Source organism: Phaenicophaeus curvirostris, chromosome 12 (assembly GCF_032191515.1).
Source record: "Phaenicophaeus curvirostris isolate KB17595 chromosome 12, BPBGC_Pcur_1.0, whole genome shotgun sequence".
Taxonomy (NCBI): Eukaryota; Metazoa; Chordata; class Aves; order Cuculiformes; family Cuculidae; genus Phaenicophaeus; species Phaenicophaeus curvirostris.
This window is the reverse complement of record NC_091403.1, coordinates 10,090,917-10,112,763: the sequence shown is the minus strand read 5'-3', so window position 1 is coordinate 10,112,763 and position 21,847 is coordinate 10,090,917. Positions and strand designations below refer to the sequence as shown.

The window sequence follows — 21,847 nt, the reverse complement described above, 5'->3', positions numbered from 1 at the left end:
TAGAGGTGTAAAACTAGCTAGTGGAAATCTTGCCCACCTGGTGCCCCAGGTGATTTTTACTCTGTCCTTGGAATAGCGCAGACTGGACAAGAAATTGCTAAACATCGCTGGCTTTGCAGAGTTCCAAGCCAGGTAAAATGGTTATTTACATCAAAACCCAGCCTTATTGATAGGAATAAATGCCATCTATGTTTAGGCCATGCTGTTTCCTTTGTTCTATTGCTCTTAGGCTTTAGGAGAGAGAAAGAGTCTGGGAACAGACCAGTGGCTGGACAAAACAAGGTGAATCAAGGGCAGAACAGGAGGCTTAACTTGCAATTTCCTTGCCTTTGTTGGTTTAAGTCTGACCCTCCACATTGTTTAATGCTTTGTATTTAATTTCCTTGGTCGGATCGGCAAAGGAGCTTCTAACCCCGGTCAGGTGGGGGATGTGAGATTCAAAAAAAGAACCTGTTTTTAGACCTTAATAGGTCAGAGAAATGAGATGCTGGTTCCAGAGGTGGAGAGAAAGCTTTTAGTCCTGGTTGGCTCATAACTTTGTTCTGTAGCCTTAAGGGTGAAAAAAGAAAGTCCAACCTTAAGTGTTCTGCTGGAGCACAGAAGGATCAAGATCAGTGCATTAGTGAGTGGAGTTTTGCTGGCAGCATCACCAGAATGATGTTTTGCTGCATCTCCATGCTGAGCTTGTTTCCAACCAAAGCACTTTGCTCCTTTCCTTTCCTGATGCATTGGCAGTTGAGAGGTGGAATTTGCGAAGGAAAACAGCTGTAGCTCAAGCTGTGGAAAAGTTACTGAAGACAGATAGATCCTTTGGGGTTATTTGGCTTAGTCTCCAACTTTGAATTGCTCCTGTAAGCATTTGGAGACGGATCTAGTCCTGAAGTCATGGCCTTAAGGAGAAAATAGGGGTGAAATTTTTCACCCTGCAGTGGAACGTGAATGATCTTAGTGCTTTCTTCTAACCCTTATGTCATCTCACAAAAGCTCAAAACCAGAAATAACCTCTCACCCTAAAATAATAATAAAAAAAATCAGTAGGTAGATGTTTATCTGCTGTAGAAACTGGAAAAACTTCGGTTTTTTTCCTCTGTTTCTGTGTCTGACCCCACCTTTCCCATTCCTTCTTAATCGCATGCATACCTGCTAGCCTATTGCCACTCTGAAGGCTCACATGGAAAGATCTCTGTTGCTTAGGAGTTAAACGGCTTCTGCTGGTTGTCCTTTCTCCACCTGAAGTTCTCAGATCTCCTCCTCCCTTCCCTTATGCCCCTGGGGAGAACCCTGGGTCCTTCAGCTGGCTCACCCCTGACCTAGGCTTGGCTGTATCAGGGCTTTCCTCGGTCTTGTCCAACCACTCCAGCTCCTTCTCATGGATCAGGGAATCTGTTCCACATGAAAACTAATTTGGCGGAAGAAATATAAATCTCTGCCTAGCTGAACCCTTGATCCAGAAAACTTGTTGACATTGGCACCCCTGGGGAGGACAGGACCTCCTGGTGGCAACTGTTTGAGTTTGGCTTAAACCAGTTGTTGAAATCTCACTGAGCTAAAGCCCTTGATGGGGAGACTGCTCAGCAACTACCTGCAGAAGAGCATCTCTAAAGCTTAGCTGTGTCTTTTCCTGGTGCTGTTAAGTGTCAGGTCTGTACTTGAGGGGTCTTAGAGCTGTAGGATTTGTTGGCCTTTTGCAAGCTGGCTGTTGAAGAGATTTTCTATGAGGCTTTCTTCACCTGTGACACCAATCACTTATTAGGATCTGGGGGTTTATCTGTCATCTCTAGCAACCTCTGGTGCTAAATGCTTCTGCTGTACACTTGCACCTTTTGCATTTTTCTTTTGGTGGGGGAAACAACATAATGAGCGTTTTCTCTGTCTAAGAGGTAGGTGAAAGGAATCAGGAAAGATGTGCTTGGAAGACTTTTTTAGTCTAAACCCATTCTGTGTTTAGGTTTCTGGGCAAGCATTAAGTTCTAGTGTCTTTGTTTTCTGTCATTTATAGAAATACCAGCACTTGTTCATTTATCTAAAGCATATTATTTCTTATTATTTGTGTAATGCACACAAGATAAATTGGCAACTGTGTCACTGTTCTCCATGGTGTAGATCTGTCTTTCTAGTCCTAAACGTGCCATGGAAAAAGTGCATGTGCCCTTAAACGTCACGGTGAGCATTTTAATTGAGGGTATGTTGGAGTGCTTTGTAAGTATAGATCAGAAAAAATGTTGTTTAGCAATAGATGCTATCTGTGGAATAACATTTAGGTTTGAGCCTGCTGCTGTGAAGGGCAGGGCACCTGGAGGGGAAAAAAAGAAACAAAAGTAAAATTGTTATTTTGAAAAAGATAACTCCAGCATCAACAAATGAAAAGCATAGAGAATAAAGGTATTTGACCCAAGGTAAGAACAATATTAAATACCGTGGTACAGTCCCTGCCTTAAAACATTTTCCTTCAGGAGAAAAATAACAAAGAGTTGAGCAAACTGGTGCCCTAAACCCAGACAACTAGATCAGTGGTTTAGACACTGACTTAGGACCTGTCGTTAGGGCACAGCTAGGGAGAGGTACCTGTCTAAAGAAATAGTTTACAGAGCACTGTTTTGCTTCTAAGGTTATTCCTTTATGTTTTGGAATATGGGAATTTTTTTTATGCTTTTGGAACGGTAGTTAGATGATGATTAAATCTGTAGCACTAAAGTTTTCTTGTGGGCAAACTACTGAGCATCAGTGCATGGCTCTTCAGATGCTCTATGCGGCATGCACGCTGTGCGCAGAGAGGTGATGCTTTCCGAGAGCCTCAGTCTCCTGGCATTGTGCCGCTGCTCTTTGCATGGATCACATACATGGAAAAGTTCCTGCATGTGTAGGACACTCCCAGGGACAGCAGCTGAGGCTGCGCTGTGGAACTGGGCGACTCCCACAGCCTGTTTATGAGGAGAGCTTGTGCTTATGGTATGGGCTGTCAGCCAGGTGGACTTTAGTACCTGTGCCGTGCTCCCTGTGGCCATCATCTCTGTGTGCTCCTTTGTCCGTTTTGCCCGACTCACAGCAAAAAATGTCCTGGGTCAGATGTTAGTGATAGGTGTTGCCACAAGCAGGCTGTGGTCAGCTGAAGCAAAGCAAGGAGCAAAAACTTTCCCGATCCTCAAAAGTATTGGAAAGGCGATGCACACCATTGAAAAGTCTTTCCCAGCTCAGGAAGACCAGTTAAATTTTAATTTTTTTTTAATTTGTTTTCTTACTGGCTAACCCTGTTTGGTGCTGTGCAGTATGGTGATCAAATCCTGAGGTAGGCAGGCAATATCTAACCAGGAGATTAACCACAATAGCAAGAATACAGGAATGAGGAGATCCGAGTGATTCCAGGCTGTGCTTACAAGAGATGAATCACCATTTGCATAGATGTAGATAGGTAGATAGGCACTTGGAAACCCTACGTGCACGTGGAAATGTGGGTAGTGCCCTTGCTTTATTACTGTGTGCGTGCTTGGGTAGTGCCTACAGCTCCTGTTGACACTTAGGTGGTGTTGCATAAGCGGTCATTACAGGTGCACTGGAAGAAGGGTGTGTCCTGGCAACGAGTCGGCTTTACCTTCTTGTTTTTCCTCCGCTGCTCATTGAACTGGGTAAAAAGCTACTTTGCTGTACCTGCTTGAGGAGGGGAGGACATTCAGTTGGGCAAAAACTGTTGTCAGTGCTTTAACTAAAGATTCTTTGCTTCAGGCATTGTTTGAGAGGAGAGATGCAGTAAGTCCATAAAGGAAAGTATTAGCAGATATGTCAGCAAGGTTGCCTAATTACCCAGTGTACCTGTAGTAGGATTTGGGAGCCTTAATGTAATTTGTTTTTGTTTTTTTTTCCATGGTGCCTAGCAGCTGGTAATGAAGTCATTGCAGTGCTAGTTTGGTCACTGTTTGTAACTTGATTAATGAGGAAGTGGGGAGGAGTGTTCTTTGCAGAGAAAATAATGAGTAGGTCTCAGTCTGGCCACTTCCAGCTCATGCGTGAAACACATGGGAGGATGCAAGCACAGCCAGAATTTCACTTTGCATGAATGCAGAGCAGTAGCAGGCTCAGATAATTTTAGGATATATTTCATGTCAGTCTTTAAGATGCTGTTTATATAGACATTTGATGACTTGTTTTGGGGATCTTTACTGCTGACAAAACCTTGCTTCCTTCCTTGGCACACACCTTGGAGCTATAGAGACACTGTGCTGTTTGGATGCTGGGCAAAATCTGTGCCATGTGCTAATGCTATTTACTAATGTCCCCTGCTCTTCTGTATGCTGTGTTACGAAGACATTCAAAGATATTATTGTTGCAGGTGTCTGCCTCTTTAGAAGACGAAAAAACCCAACTGAAGAAAAACATCGGGGAGGGGGGCAGTTATATGAAAACAAATCAGACACTGCTGAAGTGGTTGCAGGGTAAAAGGTTGTTTGTGGGTGCACACTGGTGGGTTCCAGCCATCCACCTTGATGTAGTAACTGCAGATCTGCTGCAGCTACAAACAGCTTGTACCAGCACTCCGTGCTACCTTCTGTCTTGGCAAAAATTATTCTGTACGTAAAGGAAGCAAAATACAAATGCAATTTAATTCTCTTGGCTTTGCCATTGTGTACTCAGTGATATTTGTGCAAAGAACGGTGTTGTGACTTCAGCTCTGAAGTGCCTGCGTGCTCAGCCTGCTTTGCAGGGGCTCAGATGGATCAGAACTAAGTGTGTGCCAATACACATTGTAATCACCGATTATGTGTATTAATGCACCCAGAAAAAACCTGCAGGCCCTTTGGTAAAGAATAGGCCCAGAGGTTTCATTCAGAGACTCCTCAATAATCTCTGAAAATCGTACAGTCTCTCCTTGCTGCTTCACCTTGCCTCAATCATTGCATACTTTGCTGCTGGCATCACTTCTCCTGCCTTTCATGGACCGTGGTACAGGTGGGAAAGAATTGAGAGTGTGGAGGAGGGATGGTGTGCAGGAAGAGTAATATGTAGAAGTAAAAAGTTCCAGTCTGGATTTTGATAGAATTAATAGTTTGGGGTTTTTTTTAACAGGTGAATGAGGAATAAGACTATGGCATTTTACTAAGAAGTGATGTACTAGTCATTTTAAAGGTTTTCTGGACAACGCATAGCATCTCTTGATGAGGCTTTTGTTTGAACATATATGTACAAGTATTAGTAAGCAGCTTCTAAGCTGATAGCTGTCACGCTTCCCATTGTAGTTGTAGGACTGTCAATTTTCTTTTGAGTCCTTTAGTACTGAACGTGCAGATTGACCATGATTGCTTTTCAAAACCAATTCACAGACGTGATGCTGGCATGGTGCTTTTCATCTGAGGACTTTACAAAAAGAAAGTAAAATTAGGCTGCTAAGCTGCAATTTGGTACCATGTTTATCGACATAGAAGGTCAATACAGTATAAAAGAATATTTCAAGCCTAATGATTTCTGCTTTATGCTGTGTCAATGCTGTGAATAGAAATCAATACTACCTGGAAGTATTTGAGCCTGTTCGGTGAAAAACCCACACTCAGAAATCTTGGGGTAGGAATGTTCTTTTTCTCATAAACTGTTCATACTGAGTGCTCATTAAATACCTAAATTGCCTTATTTTTTGTTGCAGTTGATGGGTGATGTCTCTCTGTTGCCCTTGTGCTGATAATGCTTTCTTAACAAGGTTGCAGCTGGGAGTTAAATCACATGATGCTGCGCAAAAGTCACCCTGGTTGTAAGTTGAACAGGTTTCACTGGAGTTAAATTATCTCTAATGGGATGTTAATGTTGAGAGGAGTGAGCACTACTTGTGTGATACAAGGGGTTGCCAGAACAGACTTTAGATGTATCCATTGACTTTGAAATGTGAATTTGGAAGGGAAAAGGGCTGACTGCTTTCAAGCATCTCTTCTGCTCTGCTGTGGATGCCACTGCTGCTCAAACACTGAGCCCTCCACCTTCACCTTTGAGCTTCTGGGGCAAGAGAGGTAGGTAGGGTGTGCTTGAGTGTATTTCACGTGGTTGGAGTCAGGTGATGACTCTGGGAAAACTTGATCTGCACTGTACAAGTCTGCAGCTAGCCACCAGAATGCTTAGTTGTTCAAGATGTTGTGTAACCCACCCATAATCTGGGTGCTGGGTTTCATGTTCTTGTTGCATCAGTAGACCTTCTCTTTTATTACTTATGTAATCTGCAGAGCCAGTAACCGTGTCTTTTTAGAAGTGTAAATAGCTGTAATACTGTCCTTGAAACTTTCTTTCCCTCTGTATTCCTTGAACTCATCAGTGACACAGATATTCTCTGCTTTAGCTGTCTCACTGTGTAGGGAGCAAGACCACAGGCAATCTTGTGACCGGGTCACAAGTCCTGCCAGCAAACTTGCTCCAGTGTGGGCTCCTCTCCCTATGGAGCCACAAGTCCTGCCAGGAACCTGCTCCAGCACGGGCTTCCCACAGGGTCACAGCCTCCTTGGCCAACCACCTGCTCCAGCGTGGCGTCCTCCACAGGCTGCAGGTGGATACGTGCTCCACTGTGGACCTCCATGGGCTGCAGAGGGACAGCCTTTTGCTTTGTAAAGCAGTATGAGCTCATCTGTGAAACATAATTTTTAAGACCGTCTTTGTTCATCTGCACTTGGAAATTACTTCCCAGGAAAGGTGGAGTAGAAAAATATCCACATAAGGAAATCCTTCTTCTGAAATGGGTGTGATTAGGCATGTAGGAGTTATCCTATAGCAGTTTCACAGCAAGCATAAACCTTCAGGGAATTGATTACTTGATGTGGACAGGCCGTCGTACTAACTGTGCAGGCTCTTTATGTCCAGAACTGAAATGTACATCTAAGATTTTTTAATATTCTTTGCTCCTTTGAGTAGCAATCTAAAAATTCCAACATAATAACAACAACAACAACCAAAAAAAAAAAAAAGTCCTAGAGGGAGAATTTTATGATCCTTATTGCTGCTTGTTATGGCTAGGCCAGTTGGTTTCCTCCACTTACTAATACTTTCCAAGTCACGAGCATCCAAGTGAGCTTTGCATATATCTCTCTGTTCACACCCTCATTCCTTAATGGATAATATGATGAAAAACCTTCAGTGATTCACAGCATACTCACTATCTACTTTACCAGTGTTGGACGTACTCATGTTACTTGTTGGTTTCAATGAACAGCAGTAATCCCTGCTCCCTCTGCCGAAATATTACAAGCGTAGTATTAAAAGCCAGGTTATCAGAGTTTCAGAAATGAATGAAACCACTGTGTTGTTGTAGTATGTGCCTTGGAGAGAAAGCTGTTACTTGGAGATGAACACAGGATGGCTAGTAGGAGCCTTGGGTTAATGTTGCTTGTCTAACTTAGTTAATCATTGCTTTATCAAACAGTAACCATCCTTTAAAATGTGGTCCTGAAAGTAATACTGTAGGAATGCCAGAGGGAAGTTCCAGTCTATTTGTTTGTGACTGCAAGGGTGGTTTTTACTGGTTAATGAATCCAAAGAGGGTTTGCATGGTCTTGAGTGGGATTTATGAGCTCAGATATTTCCTCTTTAAGGTCCAGTAACTTGCCGTAAGAATATAGTTCAGGTATGTGTGACACTGCTATGGAGAAATTAATATACAATCTTGCTATTTTAAGAGGAACAAGAGGGCAAACTTTTTTCTTTCTGTCAACATGGTCTATGTTTAAATATATATATATCCATAGTAAAATGCTTTTCAGCGTGTAGTGCCTTGCAAAACACCCTCTCCATGTTTTAGTGGGAACCCACCAGCAGAAGGGATAAGAGAGACTTTTAGCAAGAAATCGTAAGAAAACACTGTGTAAAACTGGCATTGAGGTGTTCAAGTAATGCTGTTCTTGTGTAGATGAATGAGTGAGATTTGTTGTTTGATGCATAATCTGCCAGTGTTGTACGTTCCTCAACTAATTCACGCAATACAATTGATTTCCCAGTCAGTAACTAGTTTTGCCATTGTTACTTCTGTGCTTGTAATTGCACTTTGAACTCAGCAGGTTGGCTCAGGCTGTGAGATTCCCTGATTACAGGTACTTTCCCAATGAGGAGAGTGCAGGGGCAGTCTCCTCTGTCTGGTAAAACAGGAGGAGGCAGTCAGTCCATCGTACTTGCGTTCGATGATGTGTGTGTAGACACAACCTTTCTTGGTGTGGTAACCAAATGATGACCTAAGTAAGGTGCTCTGATAACTTTGATTTACCTAATAAAATCTCCCACACATTTAATAAGCTAAAGCCCAACCCCAGCTTTTTCTCCTTTTGACATTTAGTCCTCTTTAACTGCTCTTTCAGATGTGCTCGGTAGACTCGGTTTATCCCTGTGGATGAATCTACTGAGTAGATTTTGCCCCAGAGAAGGAAATCAGCCTGTGGAAAAGTGCAGGTCACCAAGAAGGGTTCGGCAGAGACTTGCTGGTAGATTTGGGTTTCGTCTGCTGGCTGTGACCTGCCATCATCTACTTTTGGCACTTTTTTTTTTTGTTCCTTCTAAAATGCCTTCTGTAAGGGTGTTTACAAATAGTTTGATGAAGTCTGTCCTGCAGGGGTTGTGTTTAAGATGGGTATAAGGGACTTAAGGCCAACTTAGAAGTTTGGGATACAGTGATGGATGGTGCTGGATGCCCTTGTGTGTCTATATATAGCCCTATCCTTTGGGAGGTCATAGTGTGCTCATAGAAACCTGGAGTGGGTCACTGCATGGTACTACCACTGGAAGCAAAGCACGCATCCCGTGTGGCTGGCAAGGTAGAGGATGGTTTCCATGCCCGTAAGTGAAGGCGATGGTTCAGCTGGTTTGGGTGTCAGGGCCCCCAGGAGCTATGCTGGCCCTTGCACCTGGTGATTCCTTCTTCCCTCTCTTCTAGGAGCTGAGCATCGCGACCTGCCCTGTTCCTCCCTGCTTGGTGTGGGAACGACCTGAAGGACGTCTTGGAGTCACCTGTACTGCTTCATGCAGTTAAAGTAAGGTTAAATGTTTTGGCAGCTCTTTTGGCTACAAGCAGAGGTTGGGATGAGGAACTTGGGGGGAATGGGTTTGCCCAGCTTACCAGCTTGAGAGTAGGAGAGATATCAAAGCAGGTCCAGGGAGGTTATTCTCCCTCTGTACTTGGCACTGGTGAGACCGCTTCTCGAATCCTGTGTTCAGTTCTGGGCCCCTCACCACAAGAAGGATGTTGAGGCCCTGGAGCGAGTCCAGAGAAGAGCAACAAAGCTGGTGAAGGGGCTGGGCAACAGGCCTTATGAGGAACGACTGAGAGAGCTGGGGTTGTTTAGCCTGGAGAAGAGGAGGCTGAGGGGAGACCTCATTGCTCTCTACAACTACCTGAAAGGAGGTTGTAGAGAGGTGTGTGCTGGCCTCTTCTCCCAAGTGACAGGGGACAGGACAAGAGGGAATGGCCTCATGCTCGGCCAGGGGAGGTTTAGGCTGGACATTAGGAAAAAATTTTTCACAGAAAGGGTCATTGGGCACTGGAACAGGCTGCCCAGGGAGGTGGTTGATTCACCTTCCCTGGAGGTGTTTAAGGGACGGGTGGATGAGGTGCTGAGGGGCATGGTTTAGTGTTTGATAGGAATGGTTGGACTCAATGATCCTGTGGGTCTTTTCCAACCTGGTGATTCTATGAGTAAATTTGAGAAGTTATTTTGCCAAAAAATACACCTCTTTTGCAGTGGAAGCAAAAAATAAAAGGAAAGGGGGGTGTGATCTCAGCTCTTAAATCAAGTATATGCCATGGTGTAAAACAGAACTTAACACTTAGTGCATCAGCTGTTTTTCCTTATTATTTTAAGATATGACTTTTATGTGCCTGGGGCAGGCATGTGGTTACAGCCTGAGGATTTCTTTGGAAGCCAGTCAGGATCAGAGCTAAGGTCCACAGCGCTCAGGTCTGGGCAGCTGCTGGTCTGACATGTCTCTCTGTTGGGACAATGTCTGTCTGTCTGTCCTGCTGTGGTCATGGAATTGAGGCTTGTGAGTTTGTTTTTCTGTTAATGCCAGCTTCTCGGTTTGGTGAACTAGATCAGGGGATGGATCTGACCTGAAAGTAAATTTATGGTTATTGCAATACTGACAGTAGCTGTTCTGACTCATGGAGTTACACCCATTCTCTCAAAAAATACTTGAATTTGCAAGAACTGTTAGCCTGAAGCAAAGAAACTGTGAGAGTCTTGCTTGACAGTGGGTGCTTGCCCCGTCTGAGCTTTGTTAAGGGAGGGAGGAAAACCATCACAAGCTGCTTCTTTTCTCGTCCCGCTATCTCTAACCTGTTTAGCTTCCTCAGTGTCTCACATTTTCCATCTTGTTGCCTGAGAAGATCAGATCCAAATCATTTGGTGTTACTGAGCTACAGCAACAGCTGGGTGGATTAATCACAAACTTCTGTTGCTGTAGAGAGACAAGTATTTATTGTAATTATTTGGGTTTCCTTTCTTCAGTGGGATGGGGAAGAGGAATGATACCTATTTTCAGAGCTTGAGACAGAAATGAAGTCTTTAGAAAAATAATGAATGAAACCTGCTTTATTGGCAATGAGTAAATGGCTGGCTGGGAGCTGGTCTCCAAGTTTGTCATGAAGGTCGATGCTTGTTAGCAGAATAGACAGGGTTGTGAGATGCCAGACCCTTCCTGGAGGTGAACAATGAGATGACTTCTTCCTTGCATGGCAGCAGCAGAGAGGTATGTGGGGAGTCCTGGTGCAGGCAGCTAGAGCTTCTCACCTGATCTCCTGCCTGGGAACCAGCCTCTGCATTGCATCTGATTTCTTCACCGTCCTTGAAAGGATCTAGAATAAAAAAGCTAAACTGGAGCTTAGGAGCAGCGTTCTCATACCCTTTCCTTTTTCTGTCTGCTGGTCTAGTATTTTTGTAGTTGTGCTTAATGATAATCTTTCATTTCATTCATACAGTGGTTACTGCTTAATGAACTTCATGTTAATGAGCCCCGTAACATTTAAAATAGCAGCATAACTTGGGTAAAAAACCCCAAACAACAGAAAACCAAACCCCAGTAATAAAGGGACACATTTCCACTCCCCAAGCTTAATCCTGCACTATAACGTAATTGCAGAGAGTTGCCTGGCTGGTGAACAGCTGCACAGCGTGGGCTCTCGCTTCTGCATAGCTCCTTGTCCCCGAGCTGGGGTAATAAATGATTTACTGGGGAGGCTGAGACCTGTGGGCACTTAACCCATGCGATTCCTGAGGGACCAGTCTGAAAGGCCACTTTGTAAAGACAGTTGAAAGAAACTATTTCAGGTGCAAAGTGGGGGGTGTGTGTGTGCAAATTGTTTTCCCGAGTGTGAGCTAGCTGCAGAAAAGCTCAAACCTAGAAGGTGGGGTAGTGGAATTGGGTAGAAACTGTTCTGATTTGGATTTTTATCATTTGATGCTTTGATTTAGACATTAGATGTGAATGAGTGTTCTCTCTTTTCTGTTTTAAAGATGTGATACTCTTTGATGCTTGGGGTTTTACTTTTTGTGGGGCATTCCCTGGTTGTGTAATGTAATACCACGCCCTGGGAATAGAGCTGCAGCTCTAATTTTTCCTCTCTAGGGATGTGGTGCCAAGTTACTCCATCATTGTACTTTCTAGATGAATGATGTGCCTTTTTGTGACTGTCATGCCAGAGAAGGGATGCTCCAGTAAAACGAGCATGTTCTGTGTTTGAGCCTAATGTGTTTGTTAGAGGAGAATGTTTTTTCTCAACATGAGCCAGCAGTGTTCTCTTGCAGCACAGAAAGGCAACTATATCGTGGGCTGCATTAGAAGTGTGACCATCAGGTTGAGGGAGGCAATTCTGCCACTCCACTCTGCTCTTGTGAGACATCACCTGAAGTCTGATGTTTAGCTCTGGAGCCCTCAGCACAGGAAGGATGTGGATCTGTTAGGGTGAGTCTAGAGGAGGCCTGGAAGGTGACCAGAGGGCTGGAGCACCGCCCATACAAGGACAGGCTGAGAGAACTAGATTTGTTCAGCCTGGAGAAGAGAAGGCTCCAGGAGAACTTAGAGCAGCCTGCCAGTACATAAGGGAGCCTAAAGGAAAGCTGGAGGGGGGCTCTTTATCAGGGAGTACAGGGATAGGATGAGGGGTAACGGTTTTAAGCTCAAAGAGGGTAGATTTAGATTAGATACTAGGAAGAAATTTTTTACTGTGAGCATAACAAGGCACTGCAACAGGCTGCCAAGAGCAGTCATGGATGCCTCGTCTCTGGAGGTGTTTCAGGCCAGGTTGGATGAGGCTTTGAGGAACCTGATCTGCTGGGGGAGGGGAGTGGAGGAGGATGATCTTTATGGTCCCTTCCAACCCAAACCATTCTGTGATTCTGTGACTCTGTGATTCTGTGATATGAACACTATAAGCCTGTCATACAGCGTTGATAAGGATTGGTTGGACTCGATGATCCAAGAGGTCTTTTCCAACCTGGTGATTCTATGATTCAAAATTCCTTTGAAGAATTCATTCATTCCAGGACTCCAGAACTCTATGCTACCAGAGCAGATTTGTTTCTTGTTGGCAAAAATGCACAGATGCTAGTGATTCTTACTTCTGTTAATTAATTTTATTCTAAGCTGAGATATATGGCTTTAAAGTTGATGGTTAAAATTGGCCATTAGTTTTGCACCAACCTAACAAAATAACACAGCCCTGAGAGTTGGGAAATGAAATAAGGTTTTTGGACTCATACTGTAGGCAGTTGTTGGAGTCAGTAGGTCCTAATTTTTCCCTCGCCATCATTATTCACCTGGTGATGAATGTATGGAGACACTGTCAATTCCATGTAATGAATCTTTACTTTTAAAGATAAGAAGCAACTTTCATGATGCTTTTGCTTTGACTGCCTGGCTTGATATCCTTTGGGGTATTTCTGCAGAAACTTCTGGTTTTACTTTTACCTTGAAAATTGGGGCTTTTCTAGAAGTTCTTAGTTAGGCACCTAAAGTCAAGAATCATTCTTACAAATGCGAGCTGGTTGCCATTGAGAGCTTCCCCACAATTTACTGCCAAAACGTGTGCTGAAACTACAGAGCAATTTGGAAGGCATAAACTGGGTTTTACTCATTTGAAGAGGCTTTCTATGAGTTAATATTTGAGCCTGAGAGAAATGTCTCATGCTTACATGAAACAGCTGTCCCAGAACCTGTTGGAGGACTCAATTTGAGTATAAACATACATGTGCTTTTGCGTCCATGCTGCACTTAAATTAAGTTGACTGTTAGTTCTTAATTTTATTAAGATGCAGCTACTTGTACTGAAGATGTGGCCTGTGATTTTTGTTTTATGATAGCAGCATAACAGCTCCTTTGGAAACATTGGCTGGATTTTACAAATTGTTTTCTTAAATAGTTTGCCATTAGTAATATTTTAAAGGAAAAAAACCAGACATGTGAGGGCAGGATTATATCTTATTACAAGTGAATTAGTTAACTGTATGTGTGTGTTGTAAAATGGGAAATTAATCACTCTGTGTTGATGACCCTTAGACATTTACAAAAGGCTGGTCTTTATGTTGCACAAATAGTTTCCGGACACAGGAAAGAGGCTTATGACAAGAGGATGAGATCAGTTTGTATAATTAGAGCTAGCTAATAATCCTTTTACTCTCCGTTTTTCCAACTTTTTATGGTATCTTTCTTCATTTGAAATTCAGCATGTGGACTGTAGAGTGACATCAACTGTGCTCTGCATGTTGTGGTTTATTTTTTTTAACACCTACTAGTAAAGAGATGAGAGCAGGGAAACCAGATGTGCCCGTTTGAGAGATTGCTACTTTCCTTTGCAAGGCAAAGGGAGCTGCAGTGTTTCTATCAACCTTACACTGCTTCATGTTCTTCCAGGCTTTGGGTAGGAATTAAGTAATCCATCAAATAATTTTTTGACAGTTTTCCAATTCAAATCGTGCAAAAGAAGATACTTAGTCTTGAGACTAAGTTTTTGGCTAGGTATTCATCTCTGGAGTAAGATGGGGCTGGCAGAGTTGGGTAAGGGAGTTAACTATAGCATGGGAAAGGCTTAAGCTGATTTTTTAATGTATGTATGTATGTGCTTCCCTGCATCTTAGTTTTGTGTTAAACTTCATTATTTTGGGGAAGGGAAGGATAATGAGTTAAATTTGGGGAAGGGAAGGGACATGGGCAGGTGCCAGCTGGAGCGTGGGTGACTGTGGAGCAGCAGTGGGTGCAGCCCCTGGCAGCCCTGCTCCCGCTCCAGGAACAGTACCGGACTGGTTCCTGCTGCCCAGAAGCTGAACTACATAAAGCAAAGCAAGTTAATCTGTATCCAGAGCGTTTTATTACATCATCAATCAATTAAGTCAGTGGTGCTCTGTTAGCCTGTGTTGTTGCTAGGCTTGCCCCTGCAAGTTGTTCAGTTGCAGTAACACCCTAACTTCTGTTCGTTGGGCTGTTGTATGTGAGGGCCATGGTACTGAAGTTTCCAGCAATTTTAAAAGAAAAAAGGTGGTCTTTAGACAGATCTTCAGTTTAATGTTTTCATGTGTTTTTCTAGGGGGAGAAGAGTGTCACAAAGTTTCTTTTCCTTGCTGTGAAAGCAATATTGATGCATCTGGTTTTCCCGAGGGTGGTTTGCTGGGCTATCTCCACGCCTCTGGAGCAGAACGATGGTAGAACGAGGCCAACACAAAACGCCTTTTAACCTCCTTTCCATCCCTTGCAGCTAAAAAACTCCTGTGTATTTTTAATTGAATGGCAGCATGTGGTTTTGTTTGCAGACAGAACGCAGCTAGGAAACAGTGTCACCTGTGGAAATGCTGCATGAGGGATATATTTTTGTTTTAAGGAATCAATCTAGCAACAAAACGTAACTTTCAGCAAGGTATATAAATTCAGATGATTGTACACAAATATCTGGGGTTTTTTTAGTTGTGAACTCAGCTGTAGTAGTAAACACAATGCTGCAATATGCTGGTTTGCTGCCACACATTTGAAGTGTGGTTTATTGTTTCCTCACCTCCTCTCCTTTCCATAGTTGATGGCTTTTGCTGGTAGTATCACATTCCGATGTGTCTGCAAAATAAACCTGGCATGAGTTACTTCTCCTGATTCCCCCCAACCTCCTGTTTCTGACCAGATATACAAAATAATACACATTAGTATAGCTATGGGGAAAGTCTTTCTGCATTTAGTAGTGTGATGCCTGGAAGGATGTATTTTCATCTTCTCTCTTAAGGTTAATTTAGTCACTGCAATTGTAGCTACTTTATTTATACAAATATCTCCATGTACTTACTTGAAGAACTTGGGTTATGGGTTTATTTCTAATGCCTATGCTGTTTGCAGGTTTTTGTCCTGGATTTTTTTGTTTAGTCTCCTTTCATATGGATTTTAAGGTGAGGGCATGAATACATTGATTAGAAAGCTTGTTCATTTTATGAATGGTGAGTTTCTGGCATTCATGCAGTACGAGTGAAGATTTTGGGGCAGAGTGTGTGAACAAACCTGTGTCTTGCCCAACACCATGGGGTGAGAGTAAGTTACTGCAGATATGAACTTTGTAGGAAGATACCCAGGAAACACCAAACAAGAAAAACATAAGTGATAAAAAAATCTCAGAGCAGCCCTCAAGTAACTGGGGCTTTTTTGTATTTTCAGACTTTTTGTTACTGGTTAAAAAAAAAAAAAGGGGGAAAAAATTAAAACAAACCCCCAAACCTTGCTTCAAGCAATTGTGTTATAGCAAGAAAACAAGGAGATTGGTGATAAGTAATACAATGCAGTAATGTCATATACCGCTTATAAGAAAAGAGGAGTATTCCAGCTCAGTAATTCCCTTGACACCAGGAGAGAACAATAAACTTGTGAACTCGTGAAAGACATTGCTATTTTTGTTCTCTTTGCATAAAATTTGTGGCTCCAGCAGGAATTCTTCTGTATATGGCTGGTTGGTCTTCGCCCCAGTCCTTCCACTTGCTGTTTCCCCTGTCTTTATTTATCTTCTACAGTTTAGAGCAGGAGCACTGTAGGGCCTGAAACCCAATCCTTTCTAAGCACTTCATAAATTAACATTTTGTAAGACCAGAGTGTGGGGGAGTGCCCTTGAGGACACTGTGCTTTGTTGCATGAGGAGTGATGTGGTTTTGGAAGTTTGATTTTATTTTTGTAGTGCAGCTGTATAGAAGGAAGCAACGCAGCCCATCGGGTGGTGGGGTGGGGGTGTGCTCCCTGGAAATCCCTGAGTTTCTTCAAAATCTTCTACAGCTTATGGGTTGTTTGTCTAAAGGGTGGAGTTCTGTGCATTGGCTATAAGGCAGGTTGTCCAAGCATGGGTGTACTTGTTATATATTAGAGATACAAAACAAAGTCTGTGTATGGATGGCTTGCTTCGATACAGATAACCGACATCAATAGCACTAATTTTTTGGGTTATGTGTAGTTTGCACTACCTGGTGAAGTGTTACTCTAGAGCCTTGAAGTCACAAAGAATTGAAGCCCTTAGACAACGCAGTGTTACAGGATGGTTTTGTATGAAGTAAATACAGTTAGGTTTAGGTTAAAAAAATAAATAAATAAAAAAAATTCATCCTTTGCCTTAGTCTGGCAAGGCTGTGGTGCTGCTCCCCTTACAGCTGGAAAGCCACCCTGCTTTCTCTAGACTTCTGCTTATCTATTCAAATGCTTTCCATGCAATCTGTAACTTCATCAGATTCTCCATGTGTTTTTTGGCTGTTCTGTCCTACCCACAACCACAAGCTCTTTTTGGCTATGACTTCTTTTCTGTACAGCTGGGAGTGCGTGGTCAAAGCTGTGCAAATACAGATCATTGTTTCAAAAATGAAAAAAAAAAAAGTGAAATGCTGTGATTCAGGTGAGATTCAGCAAAGCTTTAACTTGAAGTATATCTAAAAATGAAGTTTACCTGCGAATATGTTAAAACTGAGATTTGAAAGCTTGAAAGAACTCAAACACTTAAAACTGAAGTGTATTTAGTGCATAAAGGGGAAGAAAGAGGTAGGCAGGCTTTCCCAGATATACCATGTGGATTAAATGCCTCGTGTCCTCCTGCTTGTTGCAGCTCTGGTCACTTGTTGGAGTTGCAAGTGGTTGTTTTTTGTCTGTAAACTCTTCAGGGCAAAAAATTTGCAGGGTATTTTTATAACACACAACCAATGGGGCCTTGATTCTCGGTGAGGCTTTTGGGAGCAACAATAAGGCAAATAAGTGCTTTTTTTTCCTTTCTTTCTCTGTCGGATGTTACCATACCCAGAGAAGTCGAGCATAGTAATTTGTCCTTGTCCATGAAATTTAGTGCAAAATACCCCAGAAGTTCTTTAGAAGAGACTTCTAATACAATTCACTGTATTAATTCTGTAATGCTTAACAGAGCACGAAAGGCATCCTTCCCATTTTCAGAAGACTTAGTAGCATCCAATTTTACTGACCTATGCAGATCTTTATAATGTCTAAACCCAATGTTGCTTTTAAGAGCTTGAGCCTGCGCTTTTATTTCATGTCCTGCTTTCAAATTTGCAAAAGCAAGGGAATTGACTGTGTTATTCTACAGGGAAAAATAGATTTTTTCCCCTCACATTGCAAATGTAAGTGTCTGGATGGCTGCAGAGTATGTGATAAACCTCCCAGATGCCCAGATTCAAGATTCAGCTATTTTCAAGAAATAATATGAATGTTTTAAGTACAGGTGGGATCTGCTGGCTGCCATGAGGGTGCCCATAACATGACTGTTTCTGCTGGATGGGAGTTGAACAAGGGAGATGGGATTTATATTTGCCTATTCTTGTTAGTTTGCCTTTAAAGGCAGTTCATGTGCTATCCTACTGATCTTGCAGTAGGGCCAGGTGTTCTCTCTGCCATCTGTGTTATCTGATTGAGCAAATGGTGCCTGCCCAGAAAGACAGGAATTATTTTCTGAGGCTCAGAGAAGGCATCAACTTGAAAGATGTGCTTCTCTAATGCAGGAGAAAACAGATTTGCCTTTTCTTTCTCCTTTTTTACCCCTCTTTTTTTTTCACTAAAAGCAGTCCAACTTACTAATTGACTGTATTAAAGTCCTTATGAATCTTAGTTTGGGTATGATTCTTTTGTTTTCCCTTTTCTTAATGTATTAGAAGATTTGTTTTAAAGCTTTTCAGAGGCTGCTCCCTGTCTACCCACTGGCTGAAGAAGTACACTTGTCTAGAAACCTAAATTTAGCCCTTTGCTGATGCAGGGTAGTCATTCAGGCTTATCTGTTGCTCAGTTCTTTCTCATATGTTTTTGCCAAAGCATTTCCTAACAAGATAAAATAAAATATCTTCTAAACCTGTCTGTCTCCTTACAAACTGAGTTTGCATAGTTTGAAAAAATCGACTGGCTTGTATTATGAAATGAAAAGTCATTTTAAGTTATTGATGTAAGGGCAAGTGCGTAAGAAGAGGTGGGAGTTGGGGAATCTTCCTGCAGGAAGTATTTCCAGGATTTTTATTTTCTTGTTTGACAAGAACGTGTATTCACTAGTGTTGTCTTATTTCACTGCTGCTGCTGTGCACTTCTCTTGCCAGAGCAACTCAAGAAAGTCATGAGTCTGAACTCGTAGGCCTCTGGTTTTTTTCTTGATGAGAAATGTCAATATTCTCCCTTCCTTACACATCAAATTTTTACTTCTTTTCGACTCTATGACTTGTGGCACTTCTGTTAGAGCGAGAGCCAACTCTACCACTGGAACATGGTCACCCAGTGGGAGTTTTTGATGCCAACTCATCCTTTTCTGGTCTGCACAGGTCTTTTCTTCTCTTTCCCATTTCTGTCTCTACTCGGCTGCTATCAGGCATCTGCCATTAAAATGATGGAGCAGTACAAAATAAAATGGTCTGCACTTCTGTCAGATGGCAGAGATCAGAGGATGCCATCTCACTTTATTCTTTGAAATACAGGAGTCTAAATGCTCAATTGAGGGTGTGCTCTTCTGCTGCTGCTGTTTGGTACAGATCTTTGATACCTTCAGTGCATCCTGTCTGAGCTAGACAACACAGGAAAGTTCTTTTTACTGGTTTCCACCAGTGGTCATAAAAGGGACATTCTTATTAATACTCATATTGTCTGCTGCATAAAAAAAGGCTGATGAAAAACTTTATCTAAGGAACTTGGGCGGTGTCTACACGTTGGGACAGAAATATCTTGCGTATGTCAAGCATAATATGTAATGTAACAGCTTCTGACTTTGGTCTGTTCTGCTGGATTTATCCTTGTGATGCAGTATGTGAACTGTGATTTCTTCTGTTTATAAAGGTGTGATGGGCGTTGGGGGCATGTGCTAGTATAGCATCTTGTACAAAAATGGTGAAAACAGGGAGGGGGCTCACAGCTGTTCAGTCCTATGGCATTGCAGCCTAGAGTCAAATAAAGAAGCATTAGTTTTGGTGTAATACGGGTCCTCCATGGCTTTGCTGGAAAAGCTAGGCTAAAGCACATGAAGCAGTCAGTAAGAAAGGTCCAGATAAAAGGTCCAGCTTAGATATTCAATTCTTCCTGTCAACACCTCTCAGCTTCCCAAACCTGTATCAAGGAGGGGATATATCAGTGTAGAACCTGGTACTGTGTTACGAAATTAGATGTATGCTCCGGGCCAGCTCTTAGGTCCTTCCTCCTTATTTCATGAGGCTTTGGATGGGAATTTTCAGAAAACATTGGCTTGATGACCAAGGACGCTGGTATTGCAAACGAAGTGGAGCAGGAGGGATGAGGCAGTGGTGAGAATACCCTACCAAGGACAAGAGGCTGGTGGGTGCCCATGTAGGTTTGTCAAAGCAAAGCAAACAGCTGTGGTTGAAATCCAGGTGTGACCTTCCTGAGTGTGTGCTTGTTACATTTGCTTTTTGAGTGAACCCAGATGTAATTTATTTTTAGATCACAGAATTTATTGCATGTAATGGTAAGAGTGACAATAATATACCAGTGAACCATGATAGAGAAGAAGTAAAGCTGTTAAATCACAAGGAAGGGAGGGATATACTTGAGTATATTAGGATAACATCCTTTCCTTAGAGCAAACTCCTGAGAAACAGAAATGGATGATAAAAATTTAAAAAAGGAATTATTTGGGACTGGAGAGAAACTGAAGGAGTAGGATATATGTATTGCCTCAGGTGTTCTGTGCAAGCACATAACTATTCTGTTTTCCTGAATTTTTCATGTGACACCCTTTAACTTCTGTATTATTCTGTAGAAGGCTAGGTATTGCTAGCATTGAATGAATGGCTGAATTTTGGGCATTAGGAGTAATCCTAATGGTTGACATAAATACAAAAGCATAGATTCTTTTCCTTTGGAAGTATGGCGCACTGTATCTTCTATCAGCAAAAAGAAAAGTTGTTCAGTTAGATGTTAAGTCTTGAAAACCTGTGGTGAGAAAACATTGTTTTATGTTAACTTCCTTTAAACATTATCATGTGAGGTGCAACTCGATTCTGTGCTGTAATGCTTTCTTAGAAGTCATACCCAAATGCTACCAAATTACTGTGTTAGACTAGAAGTCTTAATTTTGATCCCTGACAAAACTGATCACTTGCAATGAGACTTTGTGTAAATACACATGAAGTGCTCTTGAAAGGGAGGTTTTCCAACCATGTTTTAATTTCCATAAGGTACAATGAGCATTCTTGTCTGGATGTTTTGGTACCTCTGTTCAGGATGCTCAGGTTCAGAATAGGAGAGGAAGGCTCAGGCTGGTTATGAGGGAGATTGGCAAGGTTTGTGCATTTTCTGGTTTTCTTTCTTTTTGTTTTTTCTCCTTGAGCCCTCGGTACAACTGGAATTGCAGCAGCATCTTATAGGGTGCCAGTGCTTGCAGAGCTGGTTTTGGACCTCACCGGCCCAAATGATAGCTAGTGCTACTGGTCCTCTATTTATATATGTCTTTGTAAAAGCTGAAAATACAGAGAAGACTATCAAGCATAACCAATTTGAGGCATTCTTGCTGTTGCAAGGATAATCTTGAGGTTGAAAAATATATATGAATTTGACTAGATTTCTTGAACAAACAATCCAGTGGAAGTCGAAAAAAAAAAAATGGTACCAGATTAACTTGGACAAGGTAGTATTCACCAGAGTAATTGGTATTCTCTAGCAGTGGAGAGAACTACAAATCTTTACAAACAGTTTTTGAGTGGGAATGGGGGAATTGGTGGACAGATAACAATTAAAGATTGATAATTGCCGTAAAACGTAGTTATGAAATGATGATTGCTAGGATGAAAGCTGAACCAAGATAGACATGAAGGGGAAGCATATTTCACTTGGGATACCCTCGGTGCCAACATTGCCTATAGTTTGGATGAGGAGTATTTTTCTCTACCAATCATTTTGGAGTTGTGAGCATAGATTAAAAAAAAAAACAAACAAATCCTTCTTGATATGAAAGACAGGAAATAGGAAATTGTTGTGTAAATTGACTGTTGGAAAAAATCAATCTATGTGTGCTAAAGCAGCTTATGAAAAGTACCTAAAATTTTATGAAAAATATCTTAAACTTGTATTTTCATTTTTCAGTGTTCTGAGGTCATGAAACTTAATCCACAGCAAGCTCCGTTATATGTGAGTACAAAATTTAAACAGTTTTTTTTTCTCTCCTACTATTCACACAAAATATCTCTCGCCACCTTTTTTGGAGGCACTGCTCCTTTTCTCTTTGCTCTCCAAAGATGTTATGTGTATTAAGTTAGTTCCAAGTGCTCAGTGGTAACGCTCAGGTAAGTCCTAGAGCAAATCTGTCTCTCCAGCAGACAACTTTAAAGAAGTTTTGAGAGACGGAACGCTGTCACTATGCAGACCATACCCTTGCTTTTATTTTTCTGTTCCCAAAGCATGTTTAAGCACATGGCTG

General features: G+C 42.1%; 2 protein-coding genes across 6 annotated transcripts in view; one reads left to right on the top strand and one right to left on the bottom strand.

The window, feature by feature from the left end:
* Positions 1-21,847, top strand: part of AKAP13 (A-kinase anchoring protein 13) — a 222,086-nt gene that overhangs the window by 40,844 nt on the left and 159,395 nt on the right. For 4 of the 5 annotated variants that reach the window (XM_069866963.1, XM_069866964.1, XM_069866961.1 and 1 more), the window contains exons 3-4: positions 8,882-8,978; positions 21,514-21,558. In XM_069866963.1, coding sequence (XP_069723064.1) covers positions 21,526-21,558 — 33 coding nt within the window. In that variant the 5' untranslated portion in view covers positions 8,882-8,978; positions 21,514-21,525. The remainder of the gene's footprint in view (positions 1-8,881; positions 8,979-21,513; positions 21,559-21,847) is intronic. The other variant, XM_069866962.1, reaches the window with a different exon arrangement.
* The window catches only part of SV2B (synaptic vesicle glycoprotein 2B), a 197,314-nt gene that overhangs the window by 130,382 nt on the left and 45,085 nt on the right, over positions 1-21,847 (bottom strand). The gene's annotated exons all lie outside the window — the stretch shown is intronic.